At 38.1% G+C, this 21,443-nt stretch overlaps 1 protein-coding gene across 1 annotated transcript; it reads left to right on the top strand.

Annotated features, from left to right (window-relative positions):
• Window positions 1–6,869: 6,869 nt before the first annotated feature.
• On the top strand, window positions 6,870–15,823 carry LOC145688117 (zinc finger MYM-type protein 1-like). Its single transcript, XM_081761923.1, has 2 exons — window positions 6,870–7,046; window positions 15,551–15,823. Exons 1-2 carry the CDS (start codon window positions 6,870–6,872, stop codon window positions 15,821–15,823), a joined length of 450 nt encoding a protein of 149 aa, XP_081618049.1.
• Window positions 15,824–21,443: the final 5,620 nt, after the last annotated feature.

Genomic DNA, 21,443 nt, shown 5'->3' with positions numbered 1-21,443 from the left:
CTCATAAACACTACACTCTCTTTTAATACCCGCACGGCTGACAAAAGTTCAGATATAGGAGAACTGTCACCAAAGTTGTCTAGGATCATTTATGATGTCTTCAAGTTTCTTTCCCTCTTGCTCCCCTGCTTTTAGCTCACTTTCACTCGGTGGTTGAGTTGATGCTTGGGCACGGCTATTTCTTGTAATGGTCGTGGCTTGGAGCTGCTTCGCTTCCTCCATCCCTCTCTGGTCGTTGATCTCAGTCGACGCTCTTATGAATGCCTTCCCCTTTTGTATGTCTTCGATATTAAACACAAAATTTCCACACTTCCTTCGTTTGGTCGCACTGTTCATGTTTCTAAATTTAGAAATAAAAATGTTTCTACATTCAATGTGGAATTTTCCTACACAACTCGCACTACACCGTAGAGAATATTCGTTTTTCAGGATATCATCCTCACACGAATCACACCTTTCCGCCATCTTGACAACCACTAATCACTGACCGTTTGGCCACTACATGATCACTTTTTTTTTCTTTTTCAAAACAGTCAATGGTAACGATATGCTGGATTTCGGTGAAAATGACTGCAACCGTTATTTGTCGTAGATCTTGTCATCGTGAACATTGGCGCGAATCCCGGGGGGTGAGGGGGACATGTCCCCTCCAATCTTGAAACTGGGAGGGACTGTTTCAAAATTGGAGGGGACATGTCCCCTCATTCCCCCGGGATTTGCGCCAGTGTTCACGATGACAAGATATATATTTGAACCGTCTTACCCGTCCCCGAATATTGAAGACAGATTTGCGCCGCTGATCGTGAAGAAAAAACCTCAATACGCACAACCACCAATCACTGACCGTTTGGCCACTACTATAAGGTCACTTTTTCGAAAACAGTCGATTATAACGATATACTGGATTTCGGCGAAAATGACTGAAACTGAGATATGTTGTAGATCTTATCCTGAGAAAAAGTTTCAATAGGTACAACCACCAATCACTGACCGTTTGGCTACTACAGGGCCACTTTCTTTTTTCAAAACAGCATAAGATAACGATATGCTGGATTTCGGTGAAAATGACTGAAACAGTTATTTACAGTGGAGGATCTAGAAGATAAAAACTGGGGAGGAGGGCAACCAGTACCCAAACAATGATAGGTATATATAAACTTTCAAAAATATATAAATAATACCTTAAATAATTTTGTCACTGAAAAAAGTCACTTTGTCAGTGAAAATAATTTTGTCACTAGGCTCCCGTGGCCCTGACCTAGATCCGCCACTGGTTATTTGTTATAGATCTTGTCCTACTGAGGAAAAAGTCTCAACAGTCACAACCACCAATCACTGACCGTTTGGCCACTACCAGGCCACTTTTTTCTAAAACAGTCGAAGATAATGATATTCTTGATTTCGGTGGATTAGATTTACATTGTGATATGTTGTAGATATTTTAACCCTGAGAAAAAGTCACAATGAGTGGAACAAAGGTAAACCTCTTAAAACCACAGACAGGATGATCGATTCGGGCCGAACCTCCCGATTGAACAAATGCTGTACACCCATGGTTAAGTTCGGTAACCACAACTTAACACTTTTCTCAGGATCACAGTATCTACAACATATAGTTTTATTCATTTTACCGAAATTCAAATTATCGTTATACTCTTCTGATTTTAAAAAGTGACATTGCAGTAGCCAAACGATCAGTGATTGGTGCTTGTGCCCATGGCGAGATTTCCTCAGAATTAAAGTATCTAATACATATCACGGTTTAGAATCTTTTCCACCGAAATCAACAATATCGTTATCTTCGACTGCTTCGAAAAAAAGTGACCCTATAGTGGTCAAACGGTCGGTGATTGGCGGTTGTGCCCATTGAGACTTTTTCTCAGGATCATAATTTCTACAACATATCACGGTTTCAAACAATTCCACCGAAATCCATTTTCCATAAGGATTTGCGGAATCCTTTGCAAATAGCTAGAGGGATGAAATAGGACAATGTTTGAGAGTTGTCAAATAAGGATGATAAAGTACACCTGTTTGTGTCCTGTGGAAAAACACGGTAAAAGGGGAAGAGGCAAAAGCTAGAGTTCATAAATGTCCGGTAATAAACAAACGACCCTCTGTCAATGAAAAGACAATCTGAAAGAACCAGTTCCATTAATTTGCAGCAAAAACAGACAAGTCGGAATGTAATTGAATCATGGGGCAAAATGTTTTCCGGTAGGTCTCATTTGTAGCCAAGCAATTAGCCGGAATGAATACAATGCAGTTTATCAGATGAAATGTATTGAACGGACAGTGAACATAAGATGTTAGGTATGGATACAGAGTGTGTTCCTGGCACAAGTTCGGAAGAGAAAAATGAGAAGCCAAGCATATAGAAAGATTGCAGCAAAACTACCAAGTCAATTAAGATAACCAGCAACTCGAATAATAGAAAGGGTAAAAAAAGCGAGTGAGAAATGAGCAAGCGAGGAAAATAAATGTTGTGAAGTCCAAGAAGGCGAGAGAAAAGGATGTAAATTGGAAAGGCAAATATGTTCCGAAGAAAACTATTGGACCAAACTGCAAATGTAAAAGGAAGTGCTTTTCGAAACTAAGTGAGTGCAAAATAACACTAATAAATCAATTCTACGGTATTGGTGATAAAAACATTCACCAATTAGAATATTCGGGAAACATTCCAGTCCCCCATATTCACACCTGCTTTGTGGACATAACAATATTAGCAGGAAAGGTCATTTCTACATCAAAGGTCTCTGTAATCAACTTACAGTTGTGTGACAGAGTTACGTTTGTATCCATGCATATTTGCATTTTCTTGGAACGTTGTTTGTCTCTCCCCAGACTTTACTTTTTGAATGACACTGGCTTGTTCTCCGGGCTATTTTACTGCGTTCAATATCAATTTTGTAATTTGGTCCCCACATCACACAAAATGTCTCATGTTTTCCGCAGAAACACCAAACCTAAGTTTTTCCTTATTTCCGGACGCCTGTACTTAGACACATTACTGTTTCTCTAGCACCGAGCTTATTAAATATGGTATTCATTTTTTCAGCTGCTGGAAGGTTTACAATACCTTAATCTAATTTCCCCTAGACACTAGTTGCATAGTTTCGACGTGTTTATGTTTTGCGAATATTTTATGTAGTTCTACCTTCTCTTTGATAGATACTGCATGACTAGTAATTTAGGGTAACTTTTTCATTCAATAAGGCGTTTATCCCTTATCTATAATCCTTTTCTTGTACAGCGGGGGACACTTCTAAATGGTACACCTTAGCCGTAAATCTCCATATGGCTGTACCATTTAGAAGTGTCCCCCGCTGTACACACACAAAACAAATGCTAAGTGTTTTAGGTCGTCTCTACGTTACCCTACTTTTGATTGATGGAATACGTCCTTTCCTGTTTTGACATCTGTAACAATGTTTCAGGTCTAAAGGAGAGGCCATCTAATCAGTAGGTCCCGTCGCATATAGCCTCGCTGCTGAAAGGGACGTTAAACTGAAAATTAACCCCACTCAACTCTATTTTACAGAAGTACACAGTCGAGACTTCCTCCAGCTTCTTTCACTTTATAACAACTCTCAAACGATACGGAATTTTACCCCTCTTGCTTTTTAAAAATTATTGCTCGTCTGAGACTCTGGGATGTATTTTTTCCCTTAAACATTGTGTATTTTTAAAATGATGAAATACGTGTTTTCTTGTTTCACATCAGTCTCATTGTTTCACATTTATAAAGGCGGGCATAGATTTTTCAATACAGATTGTGTTTTCATTTTGACCTACCGCCATTTTACACAGGGCTACGGCAGAGAGTCGAGATTTATTCCATTTTCTTCTATTTAAGAACAGCTTTCATTCGATATGCTACTCGACCACCCTTGTCATTTGCAAATTTTACATTGGACCCCGTCTGGGACCCTGGTGCCAAAAATGTTATTTCAAAACGTATGCCCACAAACATAATGGGATCTGTGGTCGTCGATTTGTCCATCTACCAAACAGTTTCGGAAAAAATAACCCGGGGTAACACTTTGTGGACGCCTGCACTAATCTCGGAAAATTTGTCATTTCGAATTGTGCCATTTCCCTCTGTAACCCTTTTCTCGCAGAAACGACAAAATCAATATTTACTAGTTTGAAGTCATCTTTGCATCGACAGAGTTTCGTTTCTTCAATGTGGCCCTTTTAATCAAGGGGTCCTTTTTTGAAAAGGGACCGTTTGCCCCATTAACCTATTTTTTGAAAGAAACAAAAAAAAATGCATGTCGATCTATTTTCAATCTAGTATATATATGCCAAGTTTGAAGAAAATCGGATGATGAGAAACTCATGTGAAGCTATCTCCTTTACACTTTCACTTTTTGGACTTGACGGGGTTTTTGCCCCAAAGTCTTCAATTGTGAAATGTGAGTCCGAGAGTAAGTGAGTTATTTATCTTATTTGTTTTATACGTATTTCTGGGCATCTGGCATCTACGCACGTATGATAACCTTCATCGGTGAACACACTATCCAGAGAAGCGGAAGAAAGAATGGAATGGGGAAGGAAGGAAGCTGCCTGGGACCTATGTTAGGAACTATCCTTGCATTTGCCAGGTGTAAATGAGGAAATCCCACGAAAAACTCACTCAGGATGACTGACCTGAAAAAGCTGTTATACTTTACCGACCGAGCGCCACGCTGAATTCAATTGAGACTAATGAGTGCGAGACAATTTGAAAGAAGTAGGGTTGCCTACTCTGGAAAATAGAAAAACTGGCACCTCCTCAAAATTCCCCATGGCATAGGTCTAAGTGTGAAGTATCTCCGTTCAGATCCATCCATGGGAAGAAAATATACTATCGTGAACAAAAGTGCATTAGCACCTGTATTCTGCATATCCTTAGTACATTCACTAATATGCTTAATAGATACATTAGGCTATAAATGAGAAACTGAAAATGGCATTGACCATTTTATTGTGTTTACCAGTAACTGCCACTTCTTTAAAATCATCGAAACAGATGAACAAAAGTATATTAATCTTTACGTGACAATTTTGGATTTGGAAAATGAAATTTATTCTTTAAACTTATTCTTCAACTACAGGAAATTGCTTTGAGAAGGCCTTTTTCACTCTCAATAAACGTATAAAATTCCTTACAAGTAAATTTTAAATTTTCCCTGATACAGTCACTGTCATCTCTTTAAAATTATCTAAACAGATGAACAAAATAAATTAACCGTTGATAGACAGTTTTGAATTTACAGAATAAAAGTTACTGTTTAAATCTATACTTTGAACTAGATGAAATTGCTTCGAACCAGGCCCGTATCCAAGGGGGGGATAGGGATCCGGCCCCTCTAAAATTTCATGGTAGGCTTGCAAATGAACTATAATAAGGTTGAATCGGGTCTCCCCTAACTTCAGCCGCCCCCCTACATTTTTGAGCTGACTACCTGCCTGTTTCGAACTAGATACAAATCTTAAAAAAAAAAAAAAAAAAAAAAAAACTGCCATACAAGGACTGGTGAGAAATTTGTACCGGTCACCGGCTTTAATCAAAATAACAGCGATATTTCCAGCCAGGTCAGTGAAAAACCGGCCAGTTGGTAACCCTAGAAAGAAGTGAGCCTAAGTGCAAGTAAGCATCGGCCCAATTGAAACTAGTGAACGCAAACCAAATTGAACGAATTCAACCCTAATGTGAATGAGCGCAAACCCAATTGAGATTAATAAGCGTGAGCCGAATTGAGAGAAGTGGGAACGAGCGTGAGTGAGCACACACCCAATTAAAAGAAGTGAGTCCTAACATGAGTGAGCGCGAACCTAATTGAGATTTTAGTGAGCCGAGTCCGAATGAGAGAAATGAGTCCGAGGGGAGTGAGCGAGTGCCCAATTTAAAGAAAAGAGTGCAAACGTGACCGATCGCTAACTCAATTGGGATTAGTAAGCATGAATATGAACGTAAGTGAGGAGAAAGCCAATTGAGACCAATTAGTGCAAGACCAATTGAAAGAAGTGAGCCAGAGCACGAGTAAGCACGAGCTCAATTAAGACTAATGAGCAGATACAGAAAGACTTTTTTTTTTTTTTTTGGAGTATTGCCCCGGTCTTGGACATAGACCTTCATCCCCAGGTTCTGCATGCACTGAGTTAGTCTATTAGGAATATGCCTGGAATATGTTAGTTCCTGGTCCCTAGCAATAGAGAGAGACTATCTATCAGGGTTCTGAAAATAAAAGATGAAGAAACAGCGAATAATAGCATTAGTAAGTTTGGAAGAGTGTAGATACTTAAAACTCAGCAAACTAAGAAAATCATCCCACATCTAGGGAAAAACTGGAATGCGCAGCTGAACAAAGAAAATCAAATAGTCTACTACTTGTATTTTAGCTTGGTCAGGAATGGATTCACTAGATGACAGGATAGGAATTGTTTTACCAAACACTGGACCAGATTAGAGCTAGTTTTGATAATCGGAATTGTTTTTGTGAGTAAGAGATTCAAGTTGGATGTGAGTTCTTGTTAGTAGGATATACTCCATGCACATGCAAGCTTGTTAATTATTCAAGCAAGGCTTGTCAGCGCCAGTCCAATTGAAAGAATTGAACCCTAACGTGAGTGAGTGCAAGCCCAATTGGCATTGGTGAGCGTCAGTCCGAACAGGGGCGGACTGGCCCACCCTGCTACCCTGCAAATGCAGGGTGGGCCCCCATACAGGTGGGCCCCCTCCACCAATTTTAAAAAGATGTTCTCAATTAAACCTACTAGCATCAAAAATATGGCTGTGTTCAAAAGTACATATCAATGCTTCCGCAGCTTACGTAAGGGCCACTAGAAGTGCAGATATAAATACACTTGTAGATAAAGGTCTCATGGAAAGACGAAAAGCTCAAGTTGAACTGTGGAGAAATATTTTGAAACGTATATTGGATATACTTGTTTTTCTTGGACGACAAGGACTAGCTTTTCGAGGGAAGCGCGAAGAAGCAGTCGCTGATTTCAACAACAAAAAAGTTAATCATGGAAATTTCTTAGAATTGGTTTTATTGGTATGCAAGTATGATGGTATTTTAAAGAACCATGTTTCAGAGGCGATTATGAAGAGTCAAAACAGAAGATTGCGCCAAGACAAGTGTGGTGAAGGAAGTTCACAAGGAGGAATACGGACAAAATCTCGCGGCCGAAACATCGCTGCCCAAAATCTCGCGTGGCCAAAACCTCGCCACCAAAAACATCCCGTGGCCAAAACCTCGCCTGCAGTTTAATAAAAATTCAGTGTAGTATAACAATATCTGCTGCTTTTCTTATAAGTAAAAAGAAAAAAAAGGAAGAGCTTGGTGTGGTGAGAGTAGGGGCGCCGAATTCTATTTCGCTCCGGGCGCCGAAATCTCTAGCTACGGCTCTGTATATATATATATATATATCCATCCCCCTCCCTTTTGTTGTGCCGACAAAGTGAAATTATAAAAGACGTCCTAGGCTTAGAATTCTAGGCATGCATTAGAATTTTTCTTGTCATTATTTTAATGTAATTATGTGTTATTACTAAATATATACATATAGTAATATATAGAACATTCTACATTGAAGAAATCGTCGTGAAGAGGTTTTATCCTGACGACATTTCTTCCCAGACGACACTACGTCTCGCTTAATTTAGACCAGGCGAGATTTTGGGTATGGCGAGATTTTGGGGCGCGAGGTTTTGGCCAGGCGAGATTTTGGTCCGCGAGGTTTTGTACCCAAACCCACAAGGAAGAGGCTCATTAGTAACTTTTTTGTCGAAGACATTTGTCAAGGAGTTAGTAACCTATCTTGTTCTTCAGATTCAAACTAATAGTGTGAAGATATGTGTATTTGGACATATGGAAAAGTTTCTTATTTTGAACAATGGGACATTTTATTTTAAAAGAACATCTCAGTCAAAAGCATCATCATTCGTTTCAAATTAAATCACCTATCGACTTGTTTTTTCTAAGTTCATTTGCCTTTGCTGTCTGCCATTCATTTCTTACGTTGTAAATTTTTCAGTTAATAAAATAACAGATTGCTTCCCCGTCCGCATTCCTATCATCACTTTACCTTGGTTAATCTACGAGCATGCACTTTTTCCATCGAGACACAAATCAAAGTGAATAACCGAGGATATGAACCCGGAAGGAACGCCAGACAAAATGGATTGAGAGACTATCGGAAGGGACAGTCGACATGGAGCGAGGGACGAGATAGAAGGTAGACCGCTAGCTACATTTGAAATTGACGATTGATAGCCTTGCTCTATCTTAGAGAGCACCTTTGATTCAACGACGATGTATTGCTTTTTAAGAAGAAGTTATAAGTTTGTCTAAAGTTGCGGTCTTCGCGAAGTTGGTTACTCAGTCCGGGTTTCCCCGACTCTTAACTTTGGTTACTTGAACGACCAGCCAGCCAAACAGAGGGATGGACGGACGTAGGCCCGTTGGAGGAATCGTGGAGAGGACAACGATCAGACCTGCAAGTAAGTGCGAGTAGATTAACCTATCCCGAAAGTTACTCCCTTCTTGCCCCTTTTCACCCCCTTTAACATCACAGTCTGTTTCTTTTGTACGTGTTGGATTTCATTTAAATGCAACCCAGGTTAGATCCCGTACCTCACATTTTGTTAAGTTCTATATTTACAAAATCCTGGGCGCAACTTGTCGGATCTGACATCCCCAAACACGTCAATCATTAACTCATCATCTGAGCTCTCAGACCGACAAGGGGCGACTGCACATGGCGGAGATGTGGTTTTAACTTGTGTGGATGCACACATATCTGCGACCCTCGATTTATTTTGCATTAGTTTGTTTGCCGCCCACCGTTAGAATTTGATGAAATTCTATTTGTTTTGCCACCCTCCCTCCACCCTCTCAATTTGTTGTGTTATTTTGTTTTGTGTGCTTTTAGTTATATTATTTAGAGATATTTAGAGAAAATGGTGAATACTAGCATTATGGCACAAACTCGACTTACGTCTCTAGATTCTATTGTGCGCCCCACATTTTTTCACGGCAAGTATGGGGAAGACGTCATTCGTTTTTTTGAGTATTTCGAATCTTACTGCGTCATTTATGAGTTCAATGCAGTAAAGCAGCGTCATTTGCTTCCATATCTGTTAAGGGACGGAGCCTTAGCGTGGTTTCTAGCTTTAACTAGGACAGACGAATTTGTGAACTTGTCGTATGTAGACATAAAGAGACGAATGATCACATTATTTGGTGGTTTTGTAGTTAAGAAGGTGACGGAACATACTATTCGTTCCAGAGATCAAAAAGAAGGGGAACCTATTATGACATATATTTATGAGAAGCTAGATCTCATACTTAGTTTTGATAAAGCCATGCCTATTCAACAACAAATTAATTTCCTTATTGAAGGGTTATTGCCTCAGTATTTTAAGCTTACATGCAACAAATTGTTTCCATCTGTTGATGCGTTATGTGAGTTTTTATTACAAGAACAGTCAGCTGAGTTAATAGTAAATTACAAGACGCTCATTAAATCTAATTCGAAAGAACAAGTCTTGCAGTTTAGTACACCGGAATTTATCGCTAAGATAGCTGATGTTTCATTGCGCGATAATTCTCATGTTTCATTTCCTCTCGAAGAACAACGGGAAAAAAAAGAAATGCTTGCACGTTTGCATTATGATATCTTATCCGCTGAGAAAGAATGCGGTGATCAACAGTCAGTAGATTCTATTCCGTCTCATCAACAGAAATGTAACTCTTTTTCTTCTTTTTGTTCCTCTGAATGTAAGAGTGCCAAGAATAGTAATAATATGCATGATAGAATGGGCTCTGCGACGAATACCTCTGTTATAGTTAAGAACGAACAGAACAAGTGCAAACAGAATCATAGTACGTCTCCCGCGAATAATAAAATACACTGTCCGGCCAAAGCATTAGAGTGCAACATGGCGCAAGTCAGGAGAAGTAATAATTGTAATGTTTTACATAGTGGAAATAGTTCAGGGAATAGTGAGAGACCTGTTTTTAAGACCCACACGATTACTACGCCTATTGTTAGGGATAGGATTCTGCCTTGTATCAAAATTACTATTGGAAATAAAGAGTATAAAGCGTTATTGGACTCTGGGAGTCAAATTTCAATTTGCACTAGAGAGCTCCTTCCTCCGAACACTAGACTCGTTAAAAGACGTACTATTATCCGTGGCATCTCGGGTAAAGGACTTGAAACTAACACGTTAGCTGTACTGAAGTTCAAAATTGACGGCTATTCATTTACGCATACTTTTAGAGTTGTTGACAAATTTGCATCTTCTGTTTTGTTGGGAAATGATTGGTTACTTCCTCAACATGTCACTATTAACCAGGATATTCACGTAGTTCACATAGTTAGGTTTGGGAAGCCTACTGATCACGCTTTACCTGAAAGTCATGCTATAGGCACAGTTTCTGAACAAACAGCGAACCTTATGCAAGCGTATTTCATAACGGCGAAATCTGTTACTTTGCCACCAAATTCCAGTGTTTCAGTACCTGTTAGAAAAATTAATGATTTAGTGGGAATTAAAAATGTTTTGCAACCCAATGAAAAAATCTATTCTAAAGCCGAAATTTTTGTTAATGAGTCTAGAGTGGATCCTGTTAATCCTGTCATTAGAGTAGTCAACCCAACCAACAAAAAGTTGTGTTTAGAGAAAAATCTTCATTTAGGTGAAGCTATTGACATTAGGCCGGGTGCTCATTATCCAAATGATACAGATAGTGTTCAAAATCATGGTTTAGCCAGTAAACAAGACAACGATAACTTTCCTGCTGGTTTTGATGTCAAGCGTGTGGACATTAACCCTCAACTTTCGGACGATCAGAAGCAAATGTTTTATTCTGTTATAGAGGAGTATAAGGATTGTTTTTCTTGGTCAGAGGATGATTTTGGAGTGGCCAAGGGCTACGTACATGAAATTAAAATGCTAGATAACGTCCCAGTTCACACCAATCAGTTTCTTATCCCCTTCCATTTAAGAGAAGAAGTTAAAAAACAGATTGATACTTTGCTTAAACAAAAGGTTATTAGGAGGTGCATCTCGAGTTATAACTCGCCTATTCTTCTCGTGAAAAAGAAGTCTGGATCTTATAGATTTTGTTTGGATTGTAGAGCGATCAATTTACACATTGCACCAGACAGTTTTCCTGTACCGTCGATAGAAGACATTCTTTCGCGTCTTAGTAAGTGTCGCTACCTGTACTCCTCGAGTAATATTTTGAGACACAAGTATTTGATTGTCGTAGTCGATGCAGCTACTCGGCATACTATCTGTGGTTCATTAGCAGATATAACAGCGTCTTCTGTAAGTAGTTTTCTTTATGAAAATGTAATTTTGAAATACGGTATTTTCAAAGAATTAGTCACAGACAAAGGTCCATGTTTTACAAGTAACCTATTCAAGGAGTTGTGTGCAATGATTGGAGCTAAGATTCGATTTGTAAATGTTCAAGCTCATTACGCTAACGGGACTGCTGAGATAGCTATCCGAAACATTGAACAGAGACTGAAATCTGCGTTGTGTAATAAAGATCAAGGAAAATGGGTCGAACTGCTGCCATCTATTGTGTTAGCCCACAATTTAACTGTTAACTTATCCTCTGGATACAGCCCTTTTGAACTTTTGCATGGATTCAGATGTAGAATGCTACACGAAGCAATTTTGGACACCCCTTGTGAATTTCAGGACAATGCTGAACGTTTACAGCAACTTGGAGAAATACGAGACAAAGCCCATGATAAATGGTTCCAGAGACATAAGACGGCAACGAAATTTTATGACAAACGTCATTCGAAACCCAATTTCAAAGTCGGAGACAAGGTATGGATTTTGGACAGCACCATGAAGAAAGGATCCACCAGAGCTTTCAGTGGACGTTATTTTGGTCCAGGAATAATTCAGGATATTGACCACCCAAATTCCTATTTTGTTAAGTTCAAGACTGCACGAGGAAGATTCAAGGTTGATTCGATTGCAGTACAAAGATTGAAGAAGTACTACGAGAGACAGGAGAAGGAAAACGAGGGAGAGGAAGAAGAAGATAATGTTGACTTGGATATACAAGACGTTGTCGAGGATGCTACTGCGAATGCCTGCTGTGCCGAAGAACAGGAAGGAAGAAATAAGAGAGAGAAAGAAAAAGAAGAACTCTATGAGATTATTTTTAATCCTGCGGTAAACATGATAGAAAAAGAAGAAAATATTCCATCTGTGAATCTTCGTGAAGTTGTGATTGCCAACCAATTACCTACTTGGGCTGAAACAGGGAAGAATTGTTCTGGTTTGAAACCGAAGTTTGGTGCCAATTCTGCAATCAACAAGAAAATCAGTGTTTTTCGAGGAGATATCGCTATGATTAAAGCTGACGCCGTTGTCAATCCCACGAATGAATTACTTATTCCATTAGGAGGAGCAGATAGAAGTATCCAAGAAGCTGCAGGAGAAGAATTTCGTAAAGATTGTGAGAAAATACGTTCTTTAAAACCAGGACAAGTGAAGATTGCTCCAGGCTATAATCTCCCCGCTGATCATGTATTATTGACGTGTGGTCCCAGAGATGCGAACAAGAAGACTTTGGAGAATTGTTATAACAATTGTTTTGATTTTGTGTTGAAAAATCAGTTTTCAACTGTGGCTTTTCCTTGCATCGCTGCTGGTGCATTTCATTTCCCTAAGGAACCTGCTGCGAGAATTGCATTGTTGAGTACACGAAAATTTTTAGAGGATCATGTGGACAACGTAGACCGTATTGTATTGTGTATTTTCGACAAGGAGAATTGGGATCTCTATCAGCGTCTTTTACCTGTGTATTTTCCCTTGGAAGAAGGAAAAGAAGTGGAAGCTGTTTCTCTGCAATGAAGTTTTTTTTTTTTAAAAAAAAAAAGAAGGAAAAAAAGACGGTTCTCAAAGGAAGATTTGATGGATTAGGAACATCTGTGAAGTTGGTGACGAATTTTGTTTTGACACTGGCCATGTCATTATGGAATTTGTTTTGGTTTGTTTGTATTTCTAAGTCTTGCCGGCAATAACAATTACAACGAAGATAAGGAGAAAAAGGAGTACTCATATAGACATCATTTTTTTCAGTCACTTAGAACTGTTGGTTAACTTTGTAGAACACGTTCTTTTTCTTGGTCATCTAATCAACATCTTATTGATACATTATGTCTAGCAGAAGAAAACTAGGGAGATAGACGCAACTATGAATTTATATTTGTTTGCTATCTATGTTATGATAGTGATGAAGAAGGAATTCTTACGTTTTTTGCATTTTTCAAGATGCATTTTATGATATTAATGTGGATGTAAAGAAGAATGCAGTTTTTTTTCTTTCCCTGGATTTTTGATTTGATCCTACGATTTGTTATTAGTTATTGGGAATATACTCAGTCAATGTATTCTTTTCAAAGGAATATACACTGTTATAACCTCTTGTGTGATTTTAGTGATCTTTTGGAATGATCAATTTTTCATCGCCTGCAGTGTATATAATAAATTTGTGTATTTCATCATGAAGATGACTTGGGATTTATGTATGATGAAGATTTGTGCTTATTTGATGTATATTTTTGTATATTTATAGATTTGACTTAATTCCACATTTTCCTGTGGGTATACGTACTTTTACTTTCATATAAGAAGAAAGAAGTTTCTTTTCTTTTAGCGCATAATTAGTTAGGGATTTAGGAATATGTTTGGTGATAGTCTGTCATGTTGATTTCTTTTGAGGTTTTTAATAGCCAGTGCAGAGGGCTATAACTCTGCCAACACGTCGGTCATTGTGGAACTAAATTCTCCACAATTCGTTTTTCTAAAACCTGAAATCAACATTCTTTTGTGTTGTTTCATCTGTTCTTTCTATGGGTAGCTAGATTAATTTTTCTTCTACCGCGTAATGATAATTTTGATTATAGAGTTACAATTTTATTGGAATTGGAGTTTTATTTACTATATATAGATATATACGTATGGATTATGGTTTAGTTATTACTTTTGTTTTTTTTTCCCCTGATTTTTCGTCGATTTTTATTCATTCCATCATTTTATCCAATTATTGTCCCTATTCTCATATCTTACGTGTTTTGGGCAGTCATTGACTGTATCCCCTAAATTTTGTGATGTTACTATCATATACCTGTCTACCCTACTCCTATAATCTACTTGTACTGAATGAACTTTCCAGTTAAGTGATGTGTAAGGACATTGTACCTGTGATTTCCAGTTCTACATTTTATGCTTAGTGATGCTGTGTTTACAAGATCGACGTTGCTGTGCTTACGTCATTTGGCATTGACTGTTCTGCTGTCAACTGTGTTAGTGTGTGAACATTTCTGCTGTACTCATCATTTCTTATCATATGATTCTTTTCAGATTATATTTGCTGCTGTGTTTTTATCATGAAGACTGAATGAAACTACAAAGATGCTTAAGTTTTTTTTTTTTTTTTTAAACAGAAATTCTAAAAAGTGATTTTTTTTGTTTGTCTCCGAAATGTTTTCATTCGGGACTTTGATTTCAGGGGGGGGGATGTGAAGATATGTGTATTTGGACATATGGAAAAGTTTCTTATTTTGAACAATGGGACATTTTATTTTAAAAGAACATCTCAGTCAAAAGCATCATCATTCGTTTCAAATTAAATCACCTATCGACTTGTTTTTTCTAAGTTCATTTGCCTTTGCTGTCTGCCATTCATTTCTTACGTTGTAAATTTTTCAGTTAATAAAATAACAGATTGCTTCCCCGTCCGCATTCCTATCATCACTTTACCTTGGTTAATCTACGAGCATGCACTTTTTCCATCGAGACACAAATCAAAGTGAATAACCGAGGATATGAACCCGGAAGGAACGCCAGACAAAATGGATTGAGAGACTATCGGAAGGGACAGTCGACATGGAGCGAGGGACGAGATAGAAGGTAGACCGCTAGCTACATTTGAAATTGACGATTGATAGCCTTGCTCTATCTTAGAGAGCACCTTTGATTCAACGACGATGTATTGCTTTTTAAGAAGAAGTTATAAGTTTGTCTAAAGTTGCGGTCTTCGCGAAGTTGGTTACTCAGTCCGGGTTTCCCCGACTCTTAACTTTGGTTACTTGAACGACCAGCCAGCCAAACAGAGGGATGGACGGACGTAGGCCCGTTGGAGGAATCGTGGAGAGGACAACGATCAGACCTGCAAGTAAGTGCGAGTAGATTAACCTATCCCGAAAGTTACTCCCTTCTTGCCCCTTTTCACCCCCTTTAACATCACAGTCTGTTTCTTTTGTACGTGTTGGATTTCATTTAAATGCAACCCAGGTTAGATCCCGTACCTCACATTTTGTTAAGTTCTATATTTACAAAATCCTGGGCGCAACTTGTCGGATCTGACATCCCCAAACACGTCAATCATTAACTCATCATCTGAGCTCTCAGACCGACAAGGGGCGACTGCACAATAGTGTTAACGAAATAAAGCAGGCTGGTGCATTTATTGTTGAAGTTGACTGTACCCAGGACATTACTGTTATTGAACAGTTAGCATTGTGTGTTCGGTATGTGCTCCATGGTGAAGTAAGAGTGAAACTTCTGAAACTAATTCCTGTCGACAAAGCTACTGGACTGGGTCTTTACAAACAGATTGAGGATGAACTTAGTAAGCTGAAACTGTCAACGTCGCATATTGTAGGCTGTTCTTTTGATGGTGCAGCTAACATGAGTGACCAGTATAACGGTGTCCAAGCACAGCTCAAAAAACTTAATCCGAATGTTCAGTATGTGCATTGTCTCGCGCATGTTCTAAATTGGTAATGATAAATGCAACAGAATGTTGTAAAGTCGCAACATACTTTCTTGGGTTACTTCAAATGACAGTTACTTTCATCTGCGATTCATATAAAAGAATGCAAGTGTGGATTAAGTACAATGAAGAAAACTCAAGTTTTAGACAGCTACTTCGCCGATTACTAAAAATAAATCTGACAAGGTGGTGGAGTAAAGATCGAGCTCTAAAGAGTATCTTTGATGATTTTTCGACACCTTTGCAAGATCGGAAGAGGTTCATGACGCTGCTTCAATGTCTACTCACTATTGCAAGTATGAGTGATTTTCAAGCAGAAGTCACATTTAAAGCCAAGTGTTTGGTTCAGAACTGGTGTAAATTTGAAAACATTCTTGTGGCTTTTGTTTTCAGCCAACTTTTTCAACTATGTACACCTACTTCGCAGTATTTGCAAAAATCTGGCTTGGATTATCTAACGGCTACAAAAATGATTTGTACGTTACAATCAGACTTAAAGCAAAAACGGAACGTGTTTTGTTCTATTGAAACTAAAGCTATGGAGTTCGCAAAGGACTTGAAAAGACAATTGAAGGATGCAGGATACGATGTTGCAGTTGAAACTTCTCTCCTTGCAAAGAGAATACCAGTAGCAACTCTTCAAACAGACGAGCTTTCCCATGATAAGGCAAGAATTTTAGATTCTCCATCAAAATTATTTCAGATAAACGTTTTCAATGTTATTTTCGATACTGCAATTGAGCAATTACATTCTCGGTTTATCTACAATGACAGTCTCATGAAGGACATTGCATGGCTGGATCCTACCCGTTTCCATGAGATAAGTACTTTAAAAGAACAACCTGATTCAGCTCTCAATACTCTACCACATTATTGCAAAGTGGAAAGAGAACAAATTCAAGAGGAACTGCTCCAATTTGCTCGTCATTATAGGGACTATAATCCACCAATATGTAAAAAGCAGGATATTTTAAGAAATGAGAATGGCAGCGAGCAATATGCTCATAGTAGTGAAAAAGAGGAAAATGAAAAAGAGGAAGATAATGAAACTGAGAGTGAGGAGGAAGATGAATGGAAATGCAAACCTGCAAGACAGTGTAAAGTGTGTCTAGTTTGTGCACTGCACCTGCTTCAAGAATTAAATCTTTATGGTCCATTATATCTATCGTTGAATAAAGCATATAAGTATGTTCTAACTCTATTATGTACCAAGTATCATGTGAAAGAATTTTCTCGATTATGAAAGTGATCAAAAATCGGTTGCGTTCATCGCTTGGACAAGATTTGTTGGAAGACTTTATTCTTTTATACATAGAAAGATCATATACGTTTGATTACGACAAAGTGATTGACGATCTTGTATCTAGCTCAAAGAATTAGGTAGATATTTGAAATTGTGAGTGTAACTGGGGCATAATGAAGATATTAATATTAGGACACATTTCTGGCATTCATATTAATATTATGTTATATTAGGTTACAGTATGCAATTCAGTAGAAAATTTCAACCAATTTGATACCAGAACTGATTTATGAGGAAAGAAACTTACATTATTTCTGTCAGTGCTTTAATTATTTAGTGTTTCAAAGTTGACTTGAGATTAGTTTTTACTTATTGCACATGTATATATTTTGGGTTTTCTAAAACATGACACTCATTTGTTTAAATAAATGGTTTAAATTCATTACAAAAAAAAAAAAAAAAAAAAAGAAAAAAGAAAACAATAGCACTATATAAATAACTGAAAGCACCAATTCCGGTATTGTGTGTGTTTACAATAAAAAATGATAATGCCAATTACACACTGTATGAGTTACTATTAAAATGTTCCTACTTCAGATTTTTTTGTAATTAATGTTTTGCTTTTGTATGAATATATGGGATACTATTTATGGGTTCGAAGATGGGCTTTTACATGTAATACTTATGAAGAATGCCAAGAACATTTTTTACATTTTTATACAGTGGGCCCTCATTTCAGTTTAGCAGGGTGGGCCCTATGGTTGCCAGTCCGCCCCTGAGTCCGAATGAGGTAAATGAGACTGACCGCGAGTCAGCAGAAAGCCAATTAAGACCAGTGAGTGCGAGATGAATTAAAAAAAAAAAAAAGAGTTCAGACGTAAGTGAGCGTAAGGCCAACTGAGATTAGTGAACCGCAGCAGAATAGAGAGAAATGAACCCGAGCGGAAGTAAGCGCTAGCCCAACTAAGATTAGTGAGCGCTAGCCGAATAGAGAGAAAAGAGCCTGAACAGGAATGAGCACGAGCCCAATTTAACAAAGTGAACCCAAACGCGAGAGATCGGGACTCCATTTTTTTTAAAACTTTCTACATTCTCCTGCATTGAGCAACTACTTTTAGACTTATTGAAGAGCAGTCACAACTTTGTCTCTGCCTTTCTTATTTCTCTTTTACTTTTATTTAATTCTCTCTCTCTGTTTATTCGACTGTCAATTCCTCAGCAGGTTGAGGTTAGGCAACTTTTATAGCATGGAATCTTAATACTATGTAAATCCTTTTTAATATGTTCTTAACTTCTTACTACAACTTCTCCACCCATGAAAAGTTATGCTCTCTGTATGGTGGAATTGTCGGAAAGTGGTGCGTTACGAGCTCCTTCCATCTGGTCAGACCATCAGCGCACCTCTGCTCTCAGCAGTTGAAGAGGGTTCACTGTGCATTGCGGCAAAAGGAGATGACATTGGTGAATCGAAAGGTGTGCTGTTTCTACACAACAATGACAAGCCACATGTGGCAAAGAGGAAACAGAAGACCCTTGAGGAACTTGCCTAGGAGCCACAGTGCCAAGTATTCCCACTTCCGTGAGAGATCCTTCTCAAATGAAGGAGACCTGCGGAAGGCACTCATAGACTTCTCTGCATCTGTTACTGCCGAGCTTTCTCACCAGGTTATTGTGCAGCTGAAGGAACATTGGAAAAAGGTGTTGGATGCTGATGAGCATTACTTCCAAACCGAAAGGTACGTACCGTCCACTGTATTGCTCTTTGTTTATCACTGGTCTAGAATGGCAAGAACTTTTTTCGGTGTATATTTCTTTTCAGCTAATCGCATAAGACATATTTATATAGAATCTGCTTTCTCACACCCAATTTTTCAGTATTGTTGCGTTTCACAGGACTCTGCCCTCAGTCCGCTCTTTATATATATATATATATATATATATATATATATATATATATATATATATATATATATATATATATGGTATGCCTCTGATATACAAAATAATCTAGGTAAAATCTGTTCCTGGTATTTAGGTATTCAGGTATTCAATATGCCTATGACACATCCATTCTAGCTATTGGCAAGACTATGAATCAGACCAGTACAAATTTCAATGCACTCTCAATGAATTTATGCAATATTTTTCTAGTGCAAAACTTGCAGACCAATTGTCAATAGCGACAAAACGCACGCATTAGCCCTTTTTACCCTCGAAACGCTGCTGCAAGACTAATCCCGATCCGTTAAACCTCAAAGTCACCTTCCCGATCATTTTCTTCAACCAACGTCTAAGGTCACATATATCGGTCTTGTATTAGATTCCGAACTACTTTGTTAGGACCATCCAGAGAAAATATCACAGAAGATTAATATCCTGTTTAATCTTCTATACTGTGAAGCTATAACTAGGCTATTTGGGAATGAAATGCCTAATTTCTACTGAATACATACAAAATGTTTCTTAGTTCTATCTTAACTTTTGGACACATTGCTTAGTGCAAGCTACCACAAAATTCTATGACCGCTTATCAATACTCGAACGTCATGCAATTCGATTTGCTCATCGCATAAGACTGCAACATTCAAACTTCCTATATATGAACACATTGATTTTCCTCATCTGACGAAACATCTCGCCGATATCCACTTGAAATACACACTCACTTGTCTACAAGTCTCACATCCATTATTCCTCGATATCCTACAAGCTGATGCTAAAACTGATACCCCGTATAAGTACTTGCAAACATTGTTAAATGTACTTATCACATTATATGTTAATACTGAGCATCTTACCATCGATCAGCGCGATATCTTTATTGTTTTTATCATATACCGGTACTTGATCATCTTTATTTACTTCCATTTTAGCACCATGTCTAATTTCAGCATTAGCACTGGGCTTTCTCCCATGTTGCCACCAGTCTTAAGTTGCCTCGAGACAGAAGAACAGAAGAACTTGCATTTGTCTGATTGACTCTATGTCTGTGATTGTGGCGTGCATGCACTGTACTTCATATTTCATAGTCAACATGTTTATTTCATAAAGCACAATTCAACGTATTGTACTCTTCCCTTAAAATAGTAAATAAATATTTCCAATTCTTTCCTTTTACAAACTGCCCACAGATCATCACCCAATGCATTAAACAATATAAAAAAATTGTGTTATACCCTTCGTTATGGCTCCTCTCTCTACTTCGTAATCAAGCCTATCGATCTCATTCTTTCGAATCTCTTTCTTTTCCTTCGTTCTACCAATTCCATTCCCAATTAGCCCCCAACACGTGTTTTTCCCCCTCCTCTATGGCTTTTTTCTCTTTATTCCCTAGAACCATCCACCCTTACATATTCCTTTTATCTTCTGTCTTACGTCTCTGTTTTTATCCTCTTCGAACTCTCATCTTACTTCGTCTATCCCAGTCTTCTCCTGGTAAGGTTATTACCTATCGCCATTTATAACGACTTCCTCCAACATAACTAGTTTTTATTCACCCTCTACAATTTTGTTTGATGTTCTGAACTAATTCCGCCTGCTTGGAAGGACTACCTCATTATTCTCATTCTTAAACCCTCTAAACAACCTGGTATTGCAGACCATTATCGCCTTATTGCTCTTTCTTCATGTCTTCTAAGAATCTTCTCAAACAACGCTTCCAAAGATTCTGCGAACATCACCGCTTATTCTTCAGAAAGCAATATGACTGCAGAGTTTGTTCCAGTGTTTCTGAGTGTTTTCGTCTTCTTATCTCCGCCATTTGGCTGGCTTTCTCCCGTACTCAGTTTGTTTTTGCTGCCTTTATTGACTTCTTTCATGCTTATGACCTTGTTCCCCTTTATGATTAATTAATATTCTCTGGCAACATGGCATGGATCTAAATACAAACTTCTTATAAATGAAATACAATTTTCTTGTCCAACATACCCTATATATTCAACTTGGTTCACTACTCTTCCGGACGTACCATTTCTCAAGGCTGTATTATCTTCTCTTTTGTTCAACTTCTATATGACTCTTATTCTCCACCAAACAGGTAACACCGTTCGTATTCTATACTATTCGATTATTTAACCATCTATACTACTTCTTTCTCACCCATCTCGTATATCTAAACTTATTTCTGCACTTACTACATTTCGCAACTGGTGTTCTCACCGTGACTTACACATTAATTGGAACAAAACATTTTTTCTGGTATTTACCCGTAAACGTATTCCAGTCCTTCCCTCTATTTCCTTTATGGACATTACCCTTCCTCTCCGCCCTTCTGTTAAATTTCTTGGGGAACTTTGGACTCATCTGTACGTTGGATACCTCGTTATCAAATGTTATATCAAAAACCTCCTCCTCCCTACGTTTAATAGACTTTATTTCCACTTCCACCT

This window comes from Thermobia domestica, chromosome 1 (assembly GCF_964235325.1).
Source record: "Thermobia domestica chromosome 1, izTheDome1.hap1.1, whole genome shotgun sequence".
Lineage (NCBI taxonomy): Eukaryota > Metazoa > Arthropoda > Insecta > Zygentoma > Lepismatidae > Thermobia > Thermobia domestica.
The sequence above is the reverse complement of the archived record's forward strand: the minus strand, read 5'-3'. Positions and strand labels throughout refer to the sequence as shown.

Coding starts and splice junctions, on each gene's coding strand:
- LOC145688117 (XM_081761923.1), top strand. CDS start 6,870: ATGGAAAGACGAAAAGCTCAAGTTGAACTGTGGAGAAATATTTTGAAA. Junction 7,047..15,550: donor TCTTAGAATTGGTTTTATTG/GTATGCAAGTAT, acceptor GTTATTGAACAG/TTAGCATTGTGTGTTCGGTA.